The sequence below is a fragment of the Psammomys obesus genome, unplaced genomic scaffold (genome assembly GCF_907164565.1).
Source record: "Psammomys obesus unplaced genomic scaffold, mPsaObe1.curated_primary_1811, whole genome shotgun sequence".
NCBI lineage: Eukaryota > Metazoa > Chordata > Mammalia > Rodentia > Muridae > Psammomys > Psammomys obesus.
In genome coordinates, this window is record NW_026592481.1 from 3265303 (window position 1) to 3288682 (window position 23380).

A 23380-nucleotide genomic window follows, 5' to 3' on the forward strand; every position below is an offset into this window, starting at 1 on the left:
CAGAGGCCCTCTGTAGCAGGTTCCTAGGTTGTTTCCTGTTTTCTTCTTCTGCTGTCCATCCTCTTTGCCTTTCAGGATGGGGATTGAGCATTTTAGTTAGGGTCCTCTCTCTTGCTTAGTTTGTTTAGATGTACAGATTTTAGTGGGTTTATTCTATGTTGTATGTTTATATGAGTGAGTATATACCGTGTGTGTCTGGGACACACTCAGGATTCTGGGACAGCTCACTCAGGATGATCCTTTCCAGGTTCCACCATTTACCTGCAAATTTCATGATTTCCTTATTTTTCATTGCTGAGTAATACTCCATTGTATAGATGTACCACAGTTTCTGCATCCATTCTTCAGTTGAGGGGCATCTGGGCTGTTTCCAGCTTCTGGCTATTACAAATAAAGCTGCTACAAACATGGTTGAGCAAATGTCCTTTTTGTGTACTTGAGCCTCTTTTGGATATATGCCTAGGAGTGGTATGGCTGGATCTTGAGGGAGCGCTATTCCTAGTTGTCTGAGAAAGCGACAGATTGATTTCCAGAGTGGTTGTACAAGTTTACATTCCCACCAGCAGTGGAGAAGGGTTCCCCTTTCTCCACAACCTCTCCAACATGTGTTGTCACTTGAGTTTTTGATCTTGGCCATTCTGATGGGTGTAAGGTGAAATCTCAGGGTTGTTTTGATTTGCATTTCCCTAATGGCAAATGAGGTTGAGCATTTCTTTAAGTGCTTCTCTGCCATTCGATATTACTCTACAGAGAATTCTCTCTTTAGCTCTGTTCCCTATTTTTTAAGTGGATTACTTGGTTTGCTGCTTTTCAGCTTGGTTAATTCTTTATATATACTGGATATGAGTCCTCTGGCAGATAAAGGGTTGGTGATGATTCTTTCCCAATCTGTAGACAGTCAAAAAAGCCATCTTTTTAATGATGGAGACCTGATAGCACTGCAGTCAACCAGTTTACTGCAAACGTTACTTTTGGCCTATAACTCATAAAATAATCATGTGGGGCTATACAATACCAGTTACCAGTAGGATACTTATCTCTTCCAGCTTTTTGCACTAAATTGTCTCCACTACTCAAATATGGCATACCAGGTCTTCCCAGTTACAAATATCCAATGGCAAACCTAAGAAGGTGGAGTTTCAACTATGGGTGATGAATTACCTGGGCACACCTCATATCTGTAGTCTTGCTAGCCCAAAGGAGACAGTGAAGGCTCCAAGAGCTGTGTGGTAGGATTTATAGAGCCTGAGAAGGAAATTTATAAGGATAGTGTCTTTCTACTTCTGTTTAGTCTTAACTTGGTGAAACTTTAAAGAGATACTGGAGACTAGGGGAGCTATTTGTAAGCAAAATGTTGTCTGTCTCAATTGCACTCTTGAAGTTTGGCCGAATGCCCAGTCATTTGTGGGAGTCAGATAGAATGTGTTCACTTCCCCCCAAAAAAACCATTTTAGATTTTACAAAAGGCTTTAAGTGTTATTGCTCTCTAAGGAGAAATTGAGACAGTTTTTAAAAAGGAAAAGGCCAGAAGAAATTGACTGGTGTTTAAAAAGAGCCACTCAAATAGTTGGCTGACATATCGAGTTAAATTCATCTCCTCCTGTGGATGCAAGTCAGGAGTTATTAAAAAAAATTAAATTTTAAAAATGAATGAAAAGGATGTTATAACCCAGGCATTAGAGCCATTGATCCACATTCTTAAAAAATAACCGGTCTATAAACTAAAATTAAGTAACTGGGAATAAATCTAGATGGTTAAAATAAAAGTTTATATATATAAACTTTTTTACTATACAGTATATAGTATATACTTTATACTATATAGTATATACTATATATGTACTATATAGTAAAATTTTGATAATTTAAAATCTTTAATTTAAAAACAGAGCAACGTTTTCTTTACTGAGACTACCTATACATTTACAAGTGTGTTCATACACAATACATATAATTAAATAACTATAATTATATATAATATATGCACACTATATATACCCACATATATAATATATAATATGTGTGTATATAATGTGTGTATGTTATATGTTGTGTATTATATAATTATATATAATGAATGTATGTGGACATGTATACTATTTCTAGAACTGCTGTCTTCTAATAGTTACCTGGAAAGTGATGAGAAGAAACTGAAGCTGATTATTTCTTCTACTGTCAGAATATTTAGATTATCTTGTTTCGGCCTCTCAGTTTAGTTACAGCACTTCAAAGGACCATGTATTCAAATAAATACAATTTGTTTAGGAGAAAACCGTATGACTCACATTTTTGCAAATATTGAGCTCTAGTAGTAGGAGGTGAAATGATAGCCATTCAGCTGTTTTGATCACAATGCTCTTATTACTGTTGTTTTCATTGACTTCTCATTAGAAAAACTGCATCCAGGTTCCTTCTCTCACCCCTGTAGTTCTGAAAATAGAATGGATTTGAGGAAATTGGAACTTTCCCATTGCAAAGTTCCTATGTTCTGAGGCCAAGTACTATGTTCTTATGTTTTGGTTATGGACCAAAGCCTTTGGATAGTGTTATCTTGAGTTTCTCTGCTCCTTGGTGGGCTCTTAGAGTAGAATTGTAAGGTTACATGTTCCATTCTGATGACAGAGCTGTAGAGATCTGCACAGAGCTAAATATACAAATAGAACTCAAAAATACCAAAGCACATAGTTATCTTATGCCATTTGGAAATGGGTTTCATAGATTATACTGCTTCAGTGGGCAGTAAATCAATGAGTCTTGATTACTGAGTTCTGCAGAGATAAGCATGTAAGTGGGAAGCTGCACCCTTACCTTTTAGACCCATCGAATCCCTTTGGAATCCCTTTGTGGGAGACCCTTTATTACATTTACTTCATAACAACAACAACAACAACAACAAAAATGTTGGCTCTGAGAAAATAAAGTTCCTTTGATTTCCTTTCTGAATAACTGCTTTATTATTTCTGAAGGGACACAAATCTGATTTTAAAAGGCTTTTTGAAACACCACATCGCAGTGTCTGAAAGGGACTTGCTAGCTACCTGCAATAATCAAATGTTGTGTGTGTCTATCAAGTCTGTAACTAAAGGATGCTTCTGTTGTAATCATCACCAGGTTACACCAAGGAATAAGTGCTGTAATTGCAGTTAATTCTGGTCCAGATTCATTCTAGATTTGTTGGAGAGGTAAACACTCATCGTATTTGTTCTCGTTTCTTGCAGTCAGTCATAGTTAAGAAAAATATTCACCAAATATTTAAGTTATTGTTATACAGTAATAAGGGGATTAGGGTCCTGGATGAAAAAATAAGATTAATATGACAGCTCTATTTTAAAGAGAACAGTGGTTTGGAATATATAGAAAGCAGAACAAATAAGATAGGTCTCCCATCAGAGATGCCAGTAAGAAGCCTGCAGAAACTCCTATAGGAGCATGGTAATGTGAGACAGAATTACCCATCCAGGAACTACAGAGAGGATATTGGGAGTTTTAGTAGCCAAGGGGAAATGGAAGAAGTGAAAGGGAAAGGAATTGATGGGTGTGATGGTGGAAGAAGGGCATAATAAACTGACCTAACTTTTCTCTTCTAAACAAGAAATATTGTTTAATATGTAACACTGAATTTGAGTATGTGAAAAAACAAGAAGGTGAATGTTGCATTGTGGAATATTCACAACAAGGTGAGGATACTATGTACACTGGCTTAGTTATGAAAAGTGAGTTGTATTTTTGAATACCTCCTGAATCTTGACTAGTCTTAAATATATACACAAAATATATAATTTATCTAAACAATCTGATTTTCCTCCAAAGTTACAACCTGCCTATTAAAAAGTTTACCCCATAAACATAAATTTAAAAAATTATTTTGCTTCCTGTGAGTGCCCTAGGGTTTAAAGGACAAGGTAGAATCAGGATTCCGAGGACTAGCTAAGCACATGTATGATTTCAAACCTTGTGCTTTTCTAATCTCAAAGTAAATGGTTTAGCCAGGCCCAGTGGCATATGCCTGCAATCCCAAAACTCCTGGAGGCAAAGGCAGGCAAATCTCTGTGAGTTTGAGGCCAGCCTGGTTTATGAAGCAAGTCCAAGACAGCCAAGGCTACACAGAGAAAGCTTGTCTTGAAAAACCAAAAACAACCAAGCAAACAAACAAATACACATGGCTTGTTGTGTAGCTCAATCTAGCACAGATAAGCAACAGCCTGGTTCAACACCAAGGGGGGAGCATGTGTTCAAAAATTAGAATGAGAGTTTCAAGGAGAGAGGGGGAATAAACAAAGCTTAAAACACAAACCAGCCAGGAGAAGACTTTGTCAAATGGTTGAGATTACAAACATAAACACAACAAAGGAGCATTTGCTGCTTGTTTGGTTTTTGTGGTTGGTTGTGATTTGTATTGTGCTAGAAGAAATGAGGCTGGAAGTGATTTCTTTGATTTAGTCTGTTATAAGCAACTGGATGTTCATAGAAATGAATATGTGGAAGATAGATGCTTTTCTTAAGAATTGTAAAGCCCCAGGAGGGAGAAAATAAAAGCCCAAAGTAGGAAAAACTAAGAAAAAAAAAGAAAGAAAGTGTTATTTTACTTTTTAAATCTGAGGGTCTGTGAACATTTTCACTAACGGGCCTTATCCTGTAGGCCATTTAATGAATCCCCATAACAGCTGCTCAGCATTCACAGTTTAAAGAGAAAGCAGCATGGACAAATACTTAACTCCATGGGCTCTAAGAAGTCTTTATTTACAGGACAAGAATTTGAATTTCAAATAATTTTCACACGTCATGCAATAATAGTCCTTTGATATTTTTCCAAACCATTTGATAAATGAACTCTGTCCTGTGCTAAATCTGAGACAAAAGTCTCTCCACAAGTTTGTTCTTTCAGAAACTCCTGGTTGAAAAGCAACATCCTTGCCCTTTTAAATTTGGGAGAATTTATTGAATGATGATTTTTTCCTCCTTTTGGTATTTTCTTGGGTTTCTCTCGAATGCTTCTTGTGCCTGTGACACTTTCCAACACCAGTCCTCATGCATTTATTAAGCACTCATTGTGAACTGAAATGCTGAGGACAGACGTCAGAGGAAAAGAAAATATTAGCAATAGGATGTGGTACAGAAGCTCCTCTATTTATGGAATTTCAACTCGTGCACTTTCATAGATACAAACAAAACCAGACTCTGGAGCAAAGCCCTCTGGCTCTCTCCTTACAGCCCAAATATGCATCAAGAGCTTGTGAGAGCTCGTTTTATTCCTGCTCCCTTATGTCTTTTTTATCTCATTTATTCAGTCTGTCGTATATTTACTGCAGTTTTGCTTAAACGTCATCTCGTGTGATAACCTCACGGGACATGAGAGGGGAAAAGTGCAGTAAAAAGTAACAGGAGGCAAAAACAATTTGTGAAAATTTAGATATCTCAGAAAGCCTGTCACAATCTGTTGACAGAACAATTTTCAGGGCAAAGATGTTGTCACACAAACTGTGAGAAGGTACATGTCTCTAATAACAAAGGTTTCTAGAGAAAACTTACATGCGCCTGGTGGTGTTTTAAACGTATATTTAAGTATACATATTTTCCTTGAACTACAATGAGGTTACATCCCAGTAAATCCACCATAGACTGAAAATGCCACAATTCAAACATGCATTCGTGCATCTAAAATAGTCAACTTGCAAGCTAAAAGCAGCAGGCTACACTGTGCAGTATTGCTTGTTTTGTCTCATGACCTCAAGAATGGCCAAGAGCTATTGTTGGCTACTGCTGTCTGACCGTAAGACTTTATTGAACTATATATTGCAAACCAAGGAAAAGACTTTGAAGCTGAAGGAATCAGCTTAATGAGTATCATTTTTTTCTTTTCTTTTTGAGATTTTATAATAATTACATCAATTATTGTTCCTTTTCCTCCCTCAAAACTGTCCCATATACTCTGCCTTTCTCTCTTTCAAATTGAAAGCCTCTTTTTTCATTAATGTTATTACATGTATATACACATACACACACTCGTAAATACAAACCTTTCATTATGTATTATTTTACATATATATATATATATGTATACACATACACACATACATTTATACATATGTTTTCAGGGCTGAAACATTTGTCACTGGACAACCAATTTGCATGTTTTTCTCTGAGGAAGACTATTTTTCCCACTCCCAGAATTCTTTAATTGCCTGCAGTTCTTTGCATAGAGTTGAGATTTCATAGACTTTCCCCTGCCTGCTTTGGCCTGGCTTTTGGTGTCACATCTGTTCATTTTTTAACCACAATAAAGCAGGACAACAGCAAACCAAACAGTTGTAAATTAAGGACCATCTGTACCTATACAACATATGCTACCTACTTTCACCCCCTACCACACACACTAATTCTGCATCTGTATCATCTGCTTCTAGTGAAAAGCATTTAAACTTTTGCAAAGGATGTCCTATGGTGTTCAAGAACAGTTTTCCTGTACACAGAGAAAGCAGGAAATGCATGGGAGTTTCTGGACAAACATACAAAAAACACTGTCTTTTTTTTTTTTCTCGGCGATATACTCTTTCATTTTTGAAACTTTTTTGGGACAGAATATCTATACATAGCCACAGCTGTACTGAGACTCACTATTTTGACCAAGCTGGCCACAATTTCAGACAAATGTCTTTCCACTGTCTCTTAGGTGCTGGTATTATAACCATGCACCTCTAATTCCAACTGAGGTATGTTTTTTTTTTTTTGTATTTTGTATTTTTATTTTAATTATTTAGAGTTTATTCACTTTGTATCTCCCCTGTAGCTCCCTCCCTCATCCCCTCCTAAACCCACCTTTCCTCCCCCTTCTTCACCCATGCCCCTTCCCAAGTCCACTGATACGGGAGGTCCTCTCCTTCCTTCTGATCCTAGTCTATCAAGTTTCATCACGGGTGGCTGCATTGTCTTCTTCTGTGGCCTGGTAAGGCTCCTCCCTCCTTAGAGGGAGGTGATCAAAGAGTAGGCCACTGAGTTCATGTCAGAGACAGTCCCTGTTTATTACAATGGAACCCACTTGGACACTGAACTGCCATGGGCTACATCTGTGCAGGGGTTCTAGGTTATCTGGTCTCAGAAAAGACCCCTGTGCCCAGATTTTTCAGTTCTGTGGCTCTTCTTGTGGAGCTCCTGTCCTCTCCAGGTCTTACTATCTCCCCCTTCTTTCATAAGATTCCCTGCACTCTGCCCAAAGTATGGTCTCAGCATCTGCTTTGATACCCTGCAGGAGCCTTTCAGAGGCCCTCTGTGGCAGGCTCCTGTCCTGTTCCCTGTTTTCTTCATCTTCTGATGTCCATCCTCTTTACCTTTCTGAATGGGGATTGAGCATCTTAGCCAGAGTCTTCTTTCTTGAATAGTTTCTTTAGGTGTACAGATTTTAGTAGGTTTATCCTATATTATATATCTAATATCCTCTTATGAGTGAGTATATCCCCTGTGTGTCTTTCTGCTTCTGGGATACCTAATTCAGGAAAATCTTTTCCAGTTCCCACCATTTGCCTTCAAATTTGATGATTTCCTTATTTCTTATTGCTTAGTAATATTCTATTGTGCAGATGTACCATAATTTCTGTATCCATTCCTTAACTGAGTGGCATCTGTGTTGTTTCCAACTTCTACTTGTTACAAATAAAGCTGCTACAAACATGGTTGAGCAAATGTCCTTGTACAACCACTTTGGAAATCAACTTGGCGCTTTCTCAGACAATTAGGAATAGCGCTTCCTCAAGATCCAGCTATACCACTCCTAGGCATATATCCAAAAGATGCTCAACTATACAGAAAACACTATCTTAATTGCCACCAAAATAATGTTAGGTTAGGAATATAGCTCACTGGTGGAGTGCTTGCCTGGCATATACATGGCTTTGTGTTACATTTTCATCACATACTCAAATCTGATGATTTACAAATTGATGAAACAGAGAGACTTGAGTCTGTGACGGGATGCTCAGTATTTTAGGCATATTTGTGTTAATTCAGGAGAACTCAAGCCAGTCATAGATGTTTCTATGGGTTTGCAGCTTTGGAAACTGTCTGACATTAAACTAAGTGGTGAAATGGTAAATAAGTTTGCTGAAGCTGCTGAGAAATGCCTGCAGTGTGAGCCAGCAGCTGTGCTACTTCAGAAGCTTTCCAGCCTCTGGAATGGAACAAGTGTGATGTGGGAAAAATGCCAGATAAAGAACTCATCAGCAAGGATGACAGAAATGCAGAGGCTAACCCTGGGAACCTTGAGACACATAATTTGGAAATGCATCTAGATGCTGCAAAACTTCTACAGTGTTCGGGGCCTGGTATAGGCTCAGAATAATAAATAGTGTTTACAGCTTGCTTTAAAAAAACAGCTTAAATATTTAAGACCAATGTACTGATCTTTTTTTAGGTCAGAACATCTTAGATCTTTTTATTTGAACCAATTTCTGCCTGAGTGGTGTGGGCCTGAAGAGATCCTTCCATTGGTAAAAGTGCTTGCTATAGATGCATGAAGAACTGAGTTTGGACAACTGAGCATCCATGTAAAGAACCAGATTTGTCTGTGTATGCCTGTGACTCTGCGACTGGGGAGGCAGAGATAGGCAGATCACTAGAGCTCTGTGGCTAGCCAGCCTAGTTGAACTAGTGAGCTACATGTTCAGCAACAAAACTGATTCAAAAGCCAAGGCAGAAGGCAATTCAGGTAGATCCTTGACGTTGTTGTCCTCTAGCTTTTACACAAGAATGTACATATGTGCCTTTTTTCCCACATGCATATATATCCTCATATATATGTATATATATACATATATATATACATACATACATATACATATATATGAGACTGAGAAACACACACACAATTCTTTGTGCTGTTCTGAAGATTCTAGTGAACAACACTTGAATGTCTCTAGAGGATTTCCTGTGAGGTTCTGGAGCAGTTTTCCTGTACCCACAAAGAACAGGAAATTCCTGGGAGTTTCTGTCATCCTAGGACATCCCATAGACCATGGCTGGTGGGAGGGAAAGTATGAAGTCAGAAATCCCTTGGATGAAGGGAAGCAAACTCTGGGATTTCTTTATACTACAAATTTCTTTTAGCAAGATCAGACTGAGGCTAGGACAACTCTAGAAATTATCCCAGTAATTGACTTTTTTTTCATTTCCCAGCCTTGTTTCTATCCTTACAAGTTTCTTTTAGGAGTACATTCTTTGAAAATCACCCCCATGTCAACCCTTGTCCTATTATGCTTCTGGGGAACTCCACCTAAGGCAATAAGCAATTATATTTGTAAGTTAAAGAACAGGTACCCTAGTAAGGGGAGCACTGGCATGAACTTGGTTGCCTGCTCTTTGAACACCTTTACCTGGCAAGGTGACCTTACTAGATAACAGAGAAAGAGGATCTAGACAGTCCTGATGAGACCTGATAGGCTAGGGTCAGATAGTAGGGGAAGACCTCCCCTATCAGTGGACTAGGCGAAGGATATAGGGAGGGAAGAGAGAGAGAGGGTGGGACTGGGCAGAGATGAGGGAGGGGCTACAGCTGGGATACAAAGTGAATAAATTGTAATAAATAATGATGACGATGAGGATGAAAAACAAATTAAGAAAAAGAAATAGCACAAGACCTTGTCTTCAGTTATCATGGAAAAGAGTAAATGAAAGAATGGCCTTGGTGAAATCATAGAAGCCAGTCAGTCTTTAGCCTTGGGCTATTCAGGCTGGTCTGGGGAAACGGGGGAGGGGTAAAACACTGAGAGATCTTATAGCTGGCAGTCATCTAGGGAAACTGTGGTATACTGCAGCATCTCCAGTTGTAGGTCTCTCATGCTCAATTTAAGTATTACCAGGGAAAAAGAAAACAGTACATCCTACCTTTCTTCTCTTTCCCCACCTTCATTCCATAGACTATATATATGTCATACAATTCACTCATGTAAAGTGAACAGTCATCTCCACAGCCAATTTTAGAACACTTTCATGAGCACTAAGAGAAACACAGTTACCTTCAGTTTATTAACTTATTAACCACTCAACTTATTAACCACTCAAGTGCCCAGTCATGGGCAGCCACAAATGAACTCTTGGTTTGTACAGATTTACTTGCTCTGGTTATTTCAATATAAATAGAATCATACAGCATGTGAGCTTTTTTCAGTAGGCTTCTTTCAGTCACCATCAATATCTCAAGATGTATTCAGACTGCATTGTTTTATAGCACTTCATTCCTTTTATGGCCAAATAACCTTCAGTCGAGTAGAAAGATTTTCTTTGTCCATTCATCAGCTGATGAGCATTCGAGTTGTTCTGAATATTGTAAATAATTTTACTATGACCATTTATGTACAAGCTTTTTCGTGGATGTGTATTTTTATTTATCTTAGTTATATATTTAGAATTGATAGCACAGATACACAGATTTCTTTCATACCTATAGCCAAAAGCCGAGTCTTTATAACTTCCATCCTTGGTTTTTGTTCAAACTTCTCTAGAAAAATAAACAAAGACTTTCCTTTCAAGTCATCATTATTGTCTTCATGTCCTTCTTTAACTTTTACAGATTGACTTTCTTTTGTTCTTTTTTTTATTTTTTATTTAACTTTTATTAATTACACTTTATTCATTTTGTATCCCCCCATAAGCCCCTCCCTCCTCCCCTCCCGGTCCCACCCTCCTCCCCTTTCTGCATGCATGCCCCTCCCCAAGTCCACTGATAGGGGAGGTCCTCCTCTCCTTCTTTCTGATCTTAGTCTATCAGTTCTCATCAGAAGTGGCTGCATTGTCAGGGTTCTAGGTTATCTCCATGAATAGTCCTTGGTTGGAGTATGAGTCTCTGGGAAGTTCCCTGTGTTCAAATTTTCTTGTTCTGTTGCTCTCCTTGTGGAGTTCCTGTCCTCTCCAGCTCTTACTATTTCCCACTTCTTACATAAAATTCCATTCACTCTGGTGGTCTTTGATTCCATTCATTATAATGATGGAAATTACAGGAATGAAAACTGAGAGCTTTAAAGTTGTTACAGTATCCTCTATGATGTACAAAACAGCTTGCTTTTGTTCCAAAGCTAATGCTTTCTCATCAACCACAGTGAACTAGAGGCAGATAATTTTTAATTAATTAATTATTTTGATAAATTACAGTTTATTCACTTTGTATCCCACCTGTAGCCTTCTCCCTCACCCCCTCCCAATCCAACCCTCTCTCCCTCATCTCCTCCCATGCCCCTCCCTAAGTCCACTGATAGGGGCAGTCCTCCTCCCCTTCCCTCTGACCCTAGCCTATGAGATATCATTAGGACTGGATGCATTGTCTTCTTCTGTGGTCTGGTAAAGCTGATCCCACATCAGGGGGAGGTGATCAAAGAGCAGGCCACTGAGTTCATGTCAGAGACAGCTCCTGTTCCCATTACTAGGGAACCCACTTGGACAACGAGCTGCCATGGGCTACATCTGTGCAGGGGTTCTAGGTTCTAGGCCTTTGGTTGGAGTATCAGTCTCAGAAAAGACCCTTGGGCCCAGATTTTGGGGCTCTGTTGCTTTCCTCGGGGAGCTCCAGTCCCCTCCAGGTCTTTCTATCTTCCCTTTCTTTCAAAAGATGCCCTTCACTCTTCCCAAAGTTTGGCTATGAGTCTCAGCATCTACTTTGATACCTTGCTGGGTAAAGTCTTTCAAAGGCCCTCTGTGGTAGGCTCCTGTCCTGTTCCCTGTTTTCTCTCTCTTCCAATGATGTCCATCTCATTTGCCTCTCTGAGTGAGGATTGATCAACTTACCCAGGGTCCTCCTTCTTGCTAAGATTTTTAAGTGTACAGATTTTATTATGTTTATCCTTCATTATATGTCTAATATTCACTAACAACTGAGTATATACCAGTGTGTCTTTCTGCTTCTGGGATACCTCATTCAGGATGATCTTTTCTAGTTCCTACTATCAGGCAGATAATTTTTAATTTTCCAAGATGAGAGAAAAAACTCACTTTCTGGGTAAGAAAGTGATGATAAAGGGATTTTCCCTTTGGAAAATCACAAGGACTGGTCAATTTCATAAGAACTTCTTTTTTAATTTAAATTTTTATTTTTTTAATATTAGATACGGTTAATTAACCTTGTATCCCAGCTGTAGCCCACTCCTTCATTCTCTTCCAATTCGACTCTCCCTCCCTGATCTCCTCTCTGCCCCTTTCCAAGTCCACTGGTAGGGGAGGTCTTCCTCCCTTCCATCTGACCCTAGCTTATCAGGTATCTTCAGGACTGGCTGCGATATCCTTTTCTGTGGCCTAGCAAGGCTCTTCCTTCCTCGGAGGGGAGGTTCAAAGAGCCAGCTTTTGAGTTCATGTCAGAAATAGTCCCTGTTCCCCTTACTAGGGTACCCATTTGGATACTGAGCTACCATGGGCTACATAAGAACAGGGGTTCTAGGTTATATCCGTACATTGTCCTTGGTTGGAGACACAGTCTCATAAAAGACCCCTGTGCCCAGATATATTTGGTCCTTGTGGAGCTCCTGTCCTCTCCAGATTATACTAACTCCCCATTCTTTCATAGGATTCCCTGCCCTCTGCCCAAGGTTTGGTTATGAGTCTTAATATCTGCTTTGATACACTGCTAGGTAGAGTCTTTCAGAGGCCCTCTGTCGTAGGCTCCTGTCCTGTTAGTTTTCTCCTACTTCCAATATCTATCCCATTTGTCTTTCTAAGTGAGGATTGATCATCTTACCCTGGGTCCTCTTTCTTGTTTATCTTCTTTAGTTGTACAGATTTTAGTATGTTTATCCTATCTTATAGGTCTAGTACCTACTTGTGAGTATATAATGTGTGTGTCTTTCTGCTTCTGAGATACCTCACTTAGAATGATCTTTTGTCACTTCTTAACATGTTAATGTGAAAAATTCTTTGTTTCTGAAAGCTAAACAAAAGAAAAGAAAACAAAAACAATACCTATCTTGAGAACTTTGAAAGAAATCATTTGGCTTGGAGACAATAGGCAGAAAACTTGAGTCAAAGGAAAAATCAGAGTTCTACTGAACTGGGTTAAATTTAATGTTCATTGTTTAATGTACAGTAGCTATCAATAGGTCTGATTCTGGCAGGTAAGTTATATACCTAGGGTATATTTTTACATCATTTAAAACATGAAATTCAGAGCTTAGAATAACTTCCACTTTTGTCTCATATTACGTGCTTGACCTTGCACAAGTCTTTTGACCAAGGACAAGCCTTTGTAAGCATGCATCTCATCACCAAGTGTATGGTTCTCAAATTGTGTTGTACATAGAGACATTGTTTAAAATGTCAGTCGTGAGCTCATGGTTAAAGCAATTCTGATGAGTTTGTTTTGAGGACTTTCTTTACAATAGCAATTTCAAAGCGTACATCCATATGTACTCTGATGTCTGTGGCTCTGAAAACCATTCCTTTGATTACTAATTAGAAATTTCTATTTGGACTCTTTTCTCTTGTACCATCTTCTGCTGAAAGGAAAAAAAATATTATGTCTTTGTGTAATGTTTCATCTGTATTGGATGTGGATGCAAAGAAAGATGACAGCAAAAATCAAAACAAAGAAAAGTTCTAATCTAGATCCTGCTTTATTATAGTTTTTTTCACCACAATTTCTATATAAACTAGAATGTCTAACCTATGCACTATGTATATTTGTGGCCAGATTCTCTTTTGTTATGTATGTGATACTGTTCCATGAATTTGTTATAGGATACTGGACAGCATTCCTGGCCTGTACACACTGGATGCCAGCAGCAGCTCTCCCTGCTTTCAGGTTGCAACAACCCTTACTGCTTCTCTATATTATCAAATGTGCTCAGAAGATGTGTACTAATTCATTCCTCATAAAGTACTGACTCCACGAAAAGAATTCAAGAAATTAGATTGGGAATGGTTTCTTTTGTTTGATTTTTGTTATACTGCAGGGAAAGAAACTGTTAAGCTTTCAGTGCTCTGAACTTGTGTATTAAGCATTCCTCAGTATTTTGGAATGCTCTGGCTCATCGTATTTTTTTTTTTTTTTTGGATTAATGAGCTTCAGATAGGTTAGGTGTCCTGGCAGAAAAGGGACATTTTGTTTTATTCTTCTCATTTTATTAGATGCCTGACAACAAAAAAATTTAAGGTTGACCTCACATGTTCTCCTCTTTATCGTAAAGAGATTTATGATAAGATTGATTTATTGGGGGGAAGGCTGTTTCCCCTACATGGGAAAATGTTTTGAAAACTACAGTCAACACAGTAACACAAAGTGTCACCTTTTGTACTACTGTTGGGCCTCAAAAGTAAGGGGTTTTTGAGGTTCCAATCTTGACTTATTTAAAATAATAGCCAAGTGCTCTAAAAGGCTGCCACAAATGGCCAACCAATCTGCTGTAATTCCAACAACCTACCATGTTGCATGGTTCCCATGGGTCAGGTCAGTTCTACTCCTCTGCAGTGTGGAGCTTTCCTATTGGGTGGTACCATATAATACTTTACTTAGAAGAACGATTTTCTTGGTAGGAGAACTCTGTGTAGAAATTCTTGAATACTGAATTCTTGAATACTGAATTTCTTATAGGTTTCACAAATACAGCAATCGTAGTATTCTGGGCCAGATCATTCTTTGTGATGGGAGTTATCCTTCTATTTCTTGGAGGATATTTAATAGCATTCCTGGTGTGCACTTACTGGATTCACGTGGTACTTCTCCCAAGTTGTAACAGAATATGGTAGCTTTAGCCATTGCTAAATGTCCCATTGGGAGCAAAATCATCTTCAGTTGGGAATCACTGACCAATGAGATATGGGTAGAGATACTGGTAATTCATTGAGTCAACATGACTAATAATAAACAGTAACCTTCACTTTGAAACCTGCTTGATTACTGTGAAAATTGTTTTGTGTCCAACTTTCTATTTCCATTTCATGTGTACCATATATTATCATGTGCACAACAAATAAACTCTCCTCTTGAATCAAATAAAAATAATTGTGCTTTCCTTACATCAATGTAATGAAGATTCTGGTTTGTTCTTTGCACAGAGCCTCTGACTTAGGTTCTCAATGAACAGTAGAAACAATATTATTTATAATGAATATTCTACCACTTATAGTGGTGACACAGTCTTGGACATTGTGCAGAATTTGGTAACTTGAGCCACCATATAAGTGAAGGAAGGTTGAAATTAGGGAAAGGAATGTAGTACCAGTTGGTCATGGCTATAAATTAAATGTCCTTTCCTTTTCATCAGCTTACATGAATTATATATAATAATGGTTGCATCGTGACTTTTCATACAAGTACATAAAATGTTTTCATCACATTCACTCCTGCTGATATTTCTCTTTCTACTCTCATATCTGTTTTTTTTTCTTCTGCTGTTCTTCTTTCTTTTTTAAATATTCTCATCTAGTAATTCTTCTTCTTTTTTTATTTTGGTGACCCAATGGGTTTAGTTAGAGTTTCTTCTTTGGACATAAGTTAAGGACTATTGAACAGAGCACGGTAACACAGTAAAGGAAAAGCTCAACCCTAGACAAATAACTAGTCAACAAGGATTGTTGACAGTGGGAAAAATAGTCTCCTCCAAGAAAGAGTATAGAAATTGGTTATCTAGTACTAAATGGTCAGTCCTGGAAACATTAATACAAATAACATTATGTGGACTGAGCTGGTTATATTTATGTATTTAGGAATATATATCAATTAAAGAGAGAGAAGCCATGCATTTGAGAAAGAGGGGGGAGGAAGTGCAAGGAGAGCTACACATAAGGGTTTGGATGGAGGAAAGGGAAGGGAAAAATGAAATAATTATATTATAATTTGAAAAACTAACATTATAGAGATAAATAAATAAATGAATAAATAAATAAAAAAATAAATAAAAGAGTATGGGCGAATTATCAGTGTCTATAGCATTTAAGAGAATGTCTTTCCCTCTTGCAGGAGACCATTAACTACCTATAGATTCTCAGGGAAGGGTTGAACTTCATGAGTCCCTCCTCTCTTCTCAATAGGGTGCTGGCACACACAGTCTTGTGCAGATCATGAGCAAGTAACTGAAGTTGCTGTTAGATCAAGAGTTTGGTGGCCATATAATTTCTTGCAATTTGAAAAATCATAGCCAGAGGGATTGTGGCCTCTCCTTTTTGATTAATGACCCTTAAATAGAACATTTATTTTAGAACCATCTGTGTGTGTGTGTGTGTGTGTTTTTTTTTTTTTTTTTTTTTTTTTTTTAGAACACTCTCCCGGGATCCTTGGCACAGAGTAGCAGTTGTCAGTGAACATATCAGATGGCAAGAACAGTAAAACCAATGGGTGTCTTAATGGAACCTTTTGTAATAGTTGCTTTACCCCAACTCTCCTTCGATTGCCTTCTCCCCTGCATTTTCAGAACATAACGTTCCTAACCATAACTGACGCATATCTCTGTGATGTTCTTTGTTCTGGTGATCGAGATGACAGACAGTACCATGAGCCTGTGCCAAAGCCATGCCCTTCTTTCTAATATCTCCTGTGTGATTTCGTGGCCAGGGAATCATCTTAGGACCCTCAGAAATTCTTCAGGCACTAGTCTTGGTCATAGATCTGCTTTAAGGCTGAGGATTATATCTTTAATTGAGTTGGAGAAAGGAACAAGGGCCCTTTGTTCTTCTTCAGATTCCTCGTAGGGATTTAGGAAGTGAAGTACGGAGTTATGACTATAGAGCAAACTGATCAGTCCAGAAGTGGCAGATTTGTTTACAATTTGCTCTTTGAGATTGTCACCCCTCCAAGTAAGCTGAACTTCTCCCAAATGTAATGTCTGCCCTCTAAAGCATACCAAGTGTCTCTTATTTATCCCTGTCTGTGAGTGTTTGACATCTGCAGTGGTATGGCAGAGCTGGAGGCTCCTCCTTTAATTCCAGAAGGCATGATTATAGAAAAAGGGGGCCAAGGAGCTACTTCCTTGCTATTCTTTCTTAACCTGGGGTTTGGTTTCCTTAATTTCATTTTTGTAGCTCTTTGAGAAAACCTAAAAGAGAGTGAACTCTAAACTATGTTTAGCCTTTATGTAAACTATGTTCAGTCTATTTATATTGTAGGGTAAATAAAGATTTTAATTAATACAATCCATTTGGGAAACTGTGGAGCACTATCCAGTGACATTAAACTCAGGTATGCTTATAGCCCAGCAACTCTATTTTCATTTTCTTACTGTGTAAAAAGGCATGCGTGTGTGCACATGTGGATATGCATAAAGATACAAAAACTTTTCACTAGTCCTAAATTGGAACTGCCATAAATGTTCATTAGCACTTAAAAACATAAACAATGATAACCACATGCAATGATGTCCACACAGCAATGGAAATGACAGGCTGCAGTGGCATTTAGCAACACAGATGAACCTTCAAACATAGTATTGAACAAAAGAAAGTGGATGTAATAAACAACATATTTATGCATCAGTGTATGTAAAGTTAAGAAATTACTCTAATATTTTCGGGTGCTTAACTTACTAAAACACAGTTGTTTTCCACCAGGTGTTATTTTGCCTCCTCCTGCACCAAGGGACATTGGCAATATTTGGAGACAGTTTTTGGTTGCTGGAATTTGAGAAGAAAAAAATACTACTGGTATTTAGTTGTAAAGATCAGGGTGCTGTAAAACATGCTATAAGGCACAGGTCTGCTCCAGAAGAAAGAATTGGGTTCCCCAAAGCCAGTCGCACTGGACTTGAGAAACTACACTGTTAAAGGGAAATCAGAAGATGAATCAAAAATCAATCAATCAAAACTCTGATAGTTTTGGGGGCCGGAGAGGTGGTACAAAAATGAAGAACCCTTGTTTCCCACCACCCATGTGACAGCTAACAACTGTCAGTAACTCTGTTTTCAGGGTATCATGTATTCTCTTCTGGCCTCCACAAGCAGTGTACACACATGCTATATAGACATACATGCAGAAAAAAAAACCATACACATCATAAACTGAAAATAAACAAATAATGAATAATAGTAGGATGTCTTCCACTTTAAGAAGAGGGCATTTTTATGAATCCAAGAGGATGGAGGTCTAGAGTGTTAGCTACACTCTATTCCTTAATTAAGATGAAGATAGATGCATGAATGTTCTGTAAAAGGGAATTGCACATTATATGGTATCTGTTTTTCTGTTCCAAAAATGTTAAACTACTTTAAAGGGCTGGATTGTCAGGAGAATGGGATGGAGGAGTGGAAAAATTGGATTTGGGGGCAAGAATTCTCTACCCAAGCAGATCCTACAACCACACCAATAACAGTGATGAAGCCAAGAAAACTCAGGTTTTTTTTTTTTCTTTTTTTTTCTTTTGGCTCCTTCAAAACTTTGCAGTTTAATTTGCTTTCACAAATGTAATCAAAGTTTTTCTTCACCAAATATGGAAAGTTGTAACTTAACCTATAGACAGGCAAAAATGCATTTTAAGTTAAATGTTCTGGGAGATAAGATTCAGTCTTAGCAGTACCATGAAAATTGGGGACAAGAGTGCACAGGCATTCTACTGCATGGCACACACATTTTCTCTCAGAGATTATTTTTGAGTTCCCTCTGGGGAGGATTATAAATATAGAGAAATTTATTTTAAAGTGGAACCAGGCTTGGGGATATAGCTCAGGGGAAAACGTGTTTGCCTACTATGCACAGAGCCCTGAGTTCCATTCCAGTGCCACGCTAAAAGAAGAAACAGGGATGTTAGCCTTACAGCCCTTAACTGAGTGCATTGAAGTTTGAATCCAGCAGAAAGTTTTCTTATTCCCTCCTATCTCCCTATTATCCTAAATGATCAAATGTGAACCTTGAAACCCCATACCACAATAAGATACAGTTCAGATCACACATAACAGTAGTAGAGCAAAAGGGTTAATGCTCTAAGTGCATGGAATAAGCAACCACGTTCGGAAAAGTGAACAACGAGAAAAGATACAAGTGGAGATTCAAAAGTAGACCTTGAAATGTACACGAAATAAAAAAAATAATTTGTGAATTTTAATTATTTCAAACTGAATAGACCTCTCAGTGCACTGCACAATCTTTTAAGGTCCTTTTTTGTGACTTGAGCCTTGAATACATGAGGTGAGATTTGAAAGAGCAGATTTTTTTTTAATAAGGTGTCTTTCCTGGAGGACTAACCATTCATTTTTTAAAGGATAACCCTGTACACACACACACACACACACACACACACACACACACACACTTGAAAATTTCATGACAACTTAATAACAGCACTTTAGCAAGGAATATTTTAGATGACAGAAGTCAGGCCAAAAATGTTAGCACAGAGATTGGAAAACACAGATTCTTTCATTGTTATATTTTCAAGGTCATAATACAAGGAAATTCTGGGGCAATCTAGTTTTTAAAAGTGGCCTGCTCAGGAATAATAATTAAAAGATTTTGGTAAAGGGTTTTTATAAAAACAGCAACTTGCTTCTTCCTGTTTATATGCATCGATAATGTAGCATTCCTCATAGAAATAGGGGCTTAATTGAAACTCCAAGTTTATATGTCAAAAAAAATCACTCTGAAGGCAGAGAGTTTGTTTGTTTGTCTGTTTGTGTCTGTCTGTTTGTTTGTTTGTTTGTTTGAAACAAGGCTTCACTGTATATCTCAGGTTGGCCTCAAACTCATGGCAATTCACCTGCCTCAGCTTCCCAAAAGCTGAGATTACAAGCATTGAGCCTCATGTCTAGCTTGAGAGTTCATCTGGATAGATAATGAAGCAAAAGTTCCTAAACCAGACATGTAATGGTTAGTCCATCTCATATCTCATTTCTGTGCGTACATCTTTCCTAGGCTATGGCAGTTGCAAGTTTTTGAAGAGAGGAAACTTGTAAAGTGGGCAGCAGCTCTACACTTTCTTCAAAGACTTCTTTCTAAAAGTTATTTTTTTCAGCAGTACATGAGAATGAAAGTAAAACGAGAGATCTTTACTGCGTCATTTTCCTAGGCCTGCATAGACATGTTTGAGCAGGAAAGCCTCCAAAATGAATGGATTGACTCTGTCCCCCTGATAGCAAAGGAGTAGGGAACTTGACCAAAGCAGCCTGGAATGAGAATAAGAGAATCAGACAAACATCTGAATGTCCTGCTCATAAGGCAGGTAGCATTCTGGCTACAAATTTCTGTTTGAGAAGAGGCTTGACTTAATTTTTCACCCAACAGATTACATTTTTTTTAAATTATCAACACTTTTCTTCTTCACAATTTATTAATTATATATCCCTCAACTCCCCAAAGTCCCACTCTCGCTCCCAACTCTCCCCATCCCCTTCCCTTAGACCACTGAAAGGGGGAGTTCTCCACTATTGCCATCTACCCATAGCTTGTTAAGTCTCATTTGGACTGCCTGGATACTCTTCCTCTGTGGCCAGGGAAGGCTGCATTATCAGAAGCAAGTGATCTAAGAGAAGTCAATTGAGTTCAAGATAGAATCAGCCCCTGCTCCCCTCACTCAGAGATCCACAGGGAGACTGAGCTGTGACTTGGTTGGCTTTAAATTTATTTGTTTATTATGACACTGTAAAATACACTAAGGAAAAGGTATAAGTGACACTACTCTGCCGAATTCTTCAGTGCAATGATTGTTTACACATGAATGTGCTCCAGATCAAAACACAGACCATCTCTAGAACCCCAAAACACAAACTCCTCTGTACTGCCTTCCTAGTATGTTCCACATTCCCTGCCTTGCTAACTGCCATTCTGACTTTTGTCGCCATGGATCACATACCACTATTCCATGCAAATGATATTTGCATTTCAGTTGCAGAATAAATAAACGAAATGATATCATATGTACTTGTGTGATTTTTCTCCTCCTAACATAAAGTTTGAGGAATGGGTTCATGCTGTACGCTTTCATAGCACTGTCCCTTTTATTTGCTGAGTAGTACTCTACTGTGTACAAAGCCTGCATTTGATTTATATGCACCAGTTTACATGTTTGTACTGTTTCCATTGTGTGCAGCTATGCCTGAAGTCATTATGAACGCTATTGCATATGGTGTTGTCATTGAAATGATTTCCTATATATGCACAAATGGAATTGTTGGATGAGAAGGCAGGCATGCAGTCAGCTTCAGTACATAGAACTGTGCCGTTTTCCAGATAAGGACCACTGCGAGATTATTTAGTGGTAGATTCTTCAGGATTCATGCACCTTTGTGCTCACATTTCCAGTTTGTTATGAATGTTCTGTTAATTGTTTTCAAATAATTCTATGTTTGTCAGTGTATGCTCCTGTTCAAATGGATTTAACTAGGGTCCTACTTTTTTCTCCTTGCCTCCAATACAGATCTGTCAAAGGATATTCCCACAGTTCAATATAGCTGGGCACTGAAGAATTAGCATAAGTCATTCCCAAATCCATATTCCATGTCACAGCTACCCTCCTGGGGCCTGAATAGACTGACTGCATGGTTCTGGAGTCTCCACTTGATCTTCAAAACTACCCCACCCAACTCCACCCCACCCCATTCCACGCCCCGCCTTGCCCCGCCCCCGCCTCCATCCCCTGCCTCTTTTGCATTTCTCTCTCAGAAAACTTGGTGACTTTTTTTTTTAATGAGGTGTTTTAAAGGACCAATTTCCTTGGAGGGATTTTAGGGTTGAAGCCAATTGTATGAATTATTGTGTAGCTCCAGTGTGTTCTAAAAACGAGTTGATTTACTTGGCAGTGCTTGCTATTAGTGTTCCTCTTTATAGCTCCTCTTCAAGGCTGCCCCTTGTGCTGCAGCAGTGTATGCCCAGAGCCAGTCAGAGTGCAAACTCACTCCTGTTCTAACAAATTCTCTAGGACTAGCCCTTCAGCCAGCTACCCTAAGCTGTTTGGCTAGTGCAAACTCCGTTAGCCTTTTTTGTCCAGCCCTCCTAGCTTCAACAGGTCCGGGGAGAGAGTAATAGTTAGATTAGATCATTCCCACAAGCCTGATATCTCTGAGGGTCCCAGCATTTTGAGACTCAGATCAAGGCTTTCCAAAACCCTCAACTCCACCCTCCCTTGAGACCAGTGGAAATCGCCCTTCTGGCGACAGGCTCCCAGCGCCTTCAAAGTTATTCAAAATCTCTCTTGGAAAGCTCTTCTCTGCAGGTATCGAAGCCACAGCCTTGATTGTCAGGTCCAGAGTGGCAGGGAAGAGGAGCCAAGAACTAGGAGGGAAGACATTGGCCATCCTGACACCTGTCTTGGGCAACCTCAGAGGCTGCAGCCTCTAACAGCTGGTAGTGGCTATTGCCTCAGCAGGGCCCCGCCAGGAGCGGAAGGAATTAAAAGCCCGCCCATCTCATCAGACTTGGCCGCTCCCTCCTCCTCCTCGCCCTTCCCCCTGCTCGTTGCCTCCTCCCTTCCCCCTTCCCCCCTCCCCGTCCCCACAGGCTCTGCCGTAGGACTCAGTGCCAGCAACGTTAGGAGTCAAGCTCCCGCTCAGCGCGCTCAGAGCACAACAGGGCTAACGCCCAGGGCTTTCTCTGAGATGGCAGTGAAGTAAGTGGACCACTGAGAGAAGCCAAGACCCTAAGCTGAGCTGGAGATCCTGCTGCTCTTCCTGGCGGGGACATGGGGGACACATCGAACAGGGAGAAGCCCCGTCTGCACTATGCGGTGAGTGTCCCGACAGGAGCGGAGACAAAAGGGGGCGCCACTTGGCTGGCAAGAAGGATACTTTGTGGAGGTGATGGCATTCGTATCTCTCCAGAGGTCTTTTAGCTGGGAATCGGGTGTGCCAGGTACCTCACCCTGTAGTGCCACCTTCTCCAGGACTCAACCATGCTCCTCAAAATCCCTGAGTGGAAGAGTCCGTGTACTCACTGTCCCTGTTCCCTCGACTCGAGCAGTGGTCACTGAGTCCACTACCTGGGGCTGGACACCATTGCTACTTCAGTGCTTAGGACAAGATATAGGATTTCTGGGGCTTAGCCAGCCTTTGGTCAGATATAATGGAAGGACTAGAATCGAGCTAGATAGAAGTAAAGGCTGCCTACTGATCTGGATGTGTGGCCAGTGGAGTTTTTGAAAAAATGTCGCAGGGAGCCTTGAGTGCACCCAGTTTTTTCCTTGGAAGGAGTTTTTGCATTTCCGTAGTAGTTTACAAAGGGACAGAGGGTTGCCAACTATCTGCTTAATTCAAGGGGATATTAGGGAGTCCTTTGTTGGACCCTTTTACCTCATGATGACTTCTCTCCGTTGACTCAAATATTCTACAAATATTTACTGGGGACTTATTCTGTGCTGGACATTGTGTTAGGTGCTGCAAGTACCCACCCCAGCAAATGGAATAGACAGAAATCTCATGGAGCTTGTGTCCTTTGAAGGAGTCAAGGTTTTGTGTTAATGGTTAACCAAACAAGATTCTAGATTAAGCTTACTTTTTGAGG

At 39.3% G+C, this 23380-nt stretch overlaps 1 protein-coding gene across 1 annotated transcript in view; it reads left to right on the top strand.

Moving 5' to 3' along the window:
• The first annotated feature begins 22437 nt into the window (after positions 1 to 22437).
• The window catches only part of Arhgap6 (Rho GTPase activating protein 6), a 296896-nt gene continuing 295953 nt past the window's right edge, over positions 22438 to 23380 (top strand). Inside the window, exon 1 of the mRNA XM_055613362.1 lies at positions 22438 to 22607. Within this exon, the coding sequence (XP_055469337.1) occupies positions 22563 to 22607 (45 nt within the window). The 5' untranslated portion in view covers positions 22438 to 22562. The remainder of the gene's footprint in view (positions 22608 to 23380) is intronic.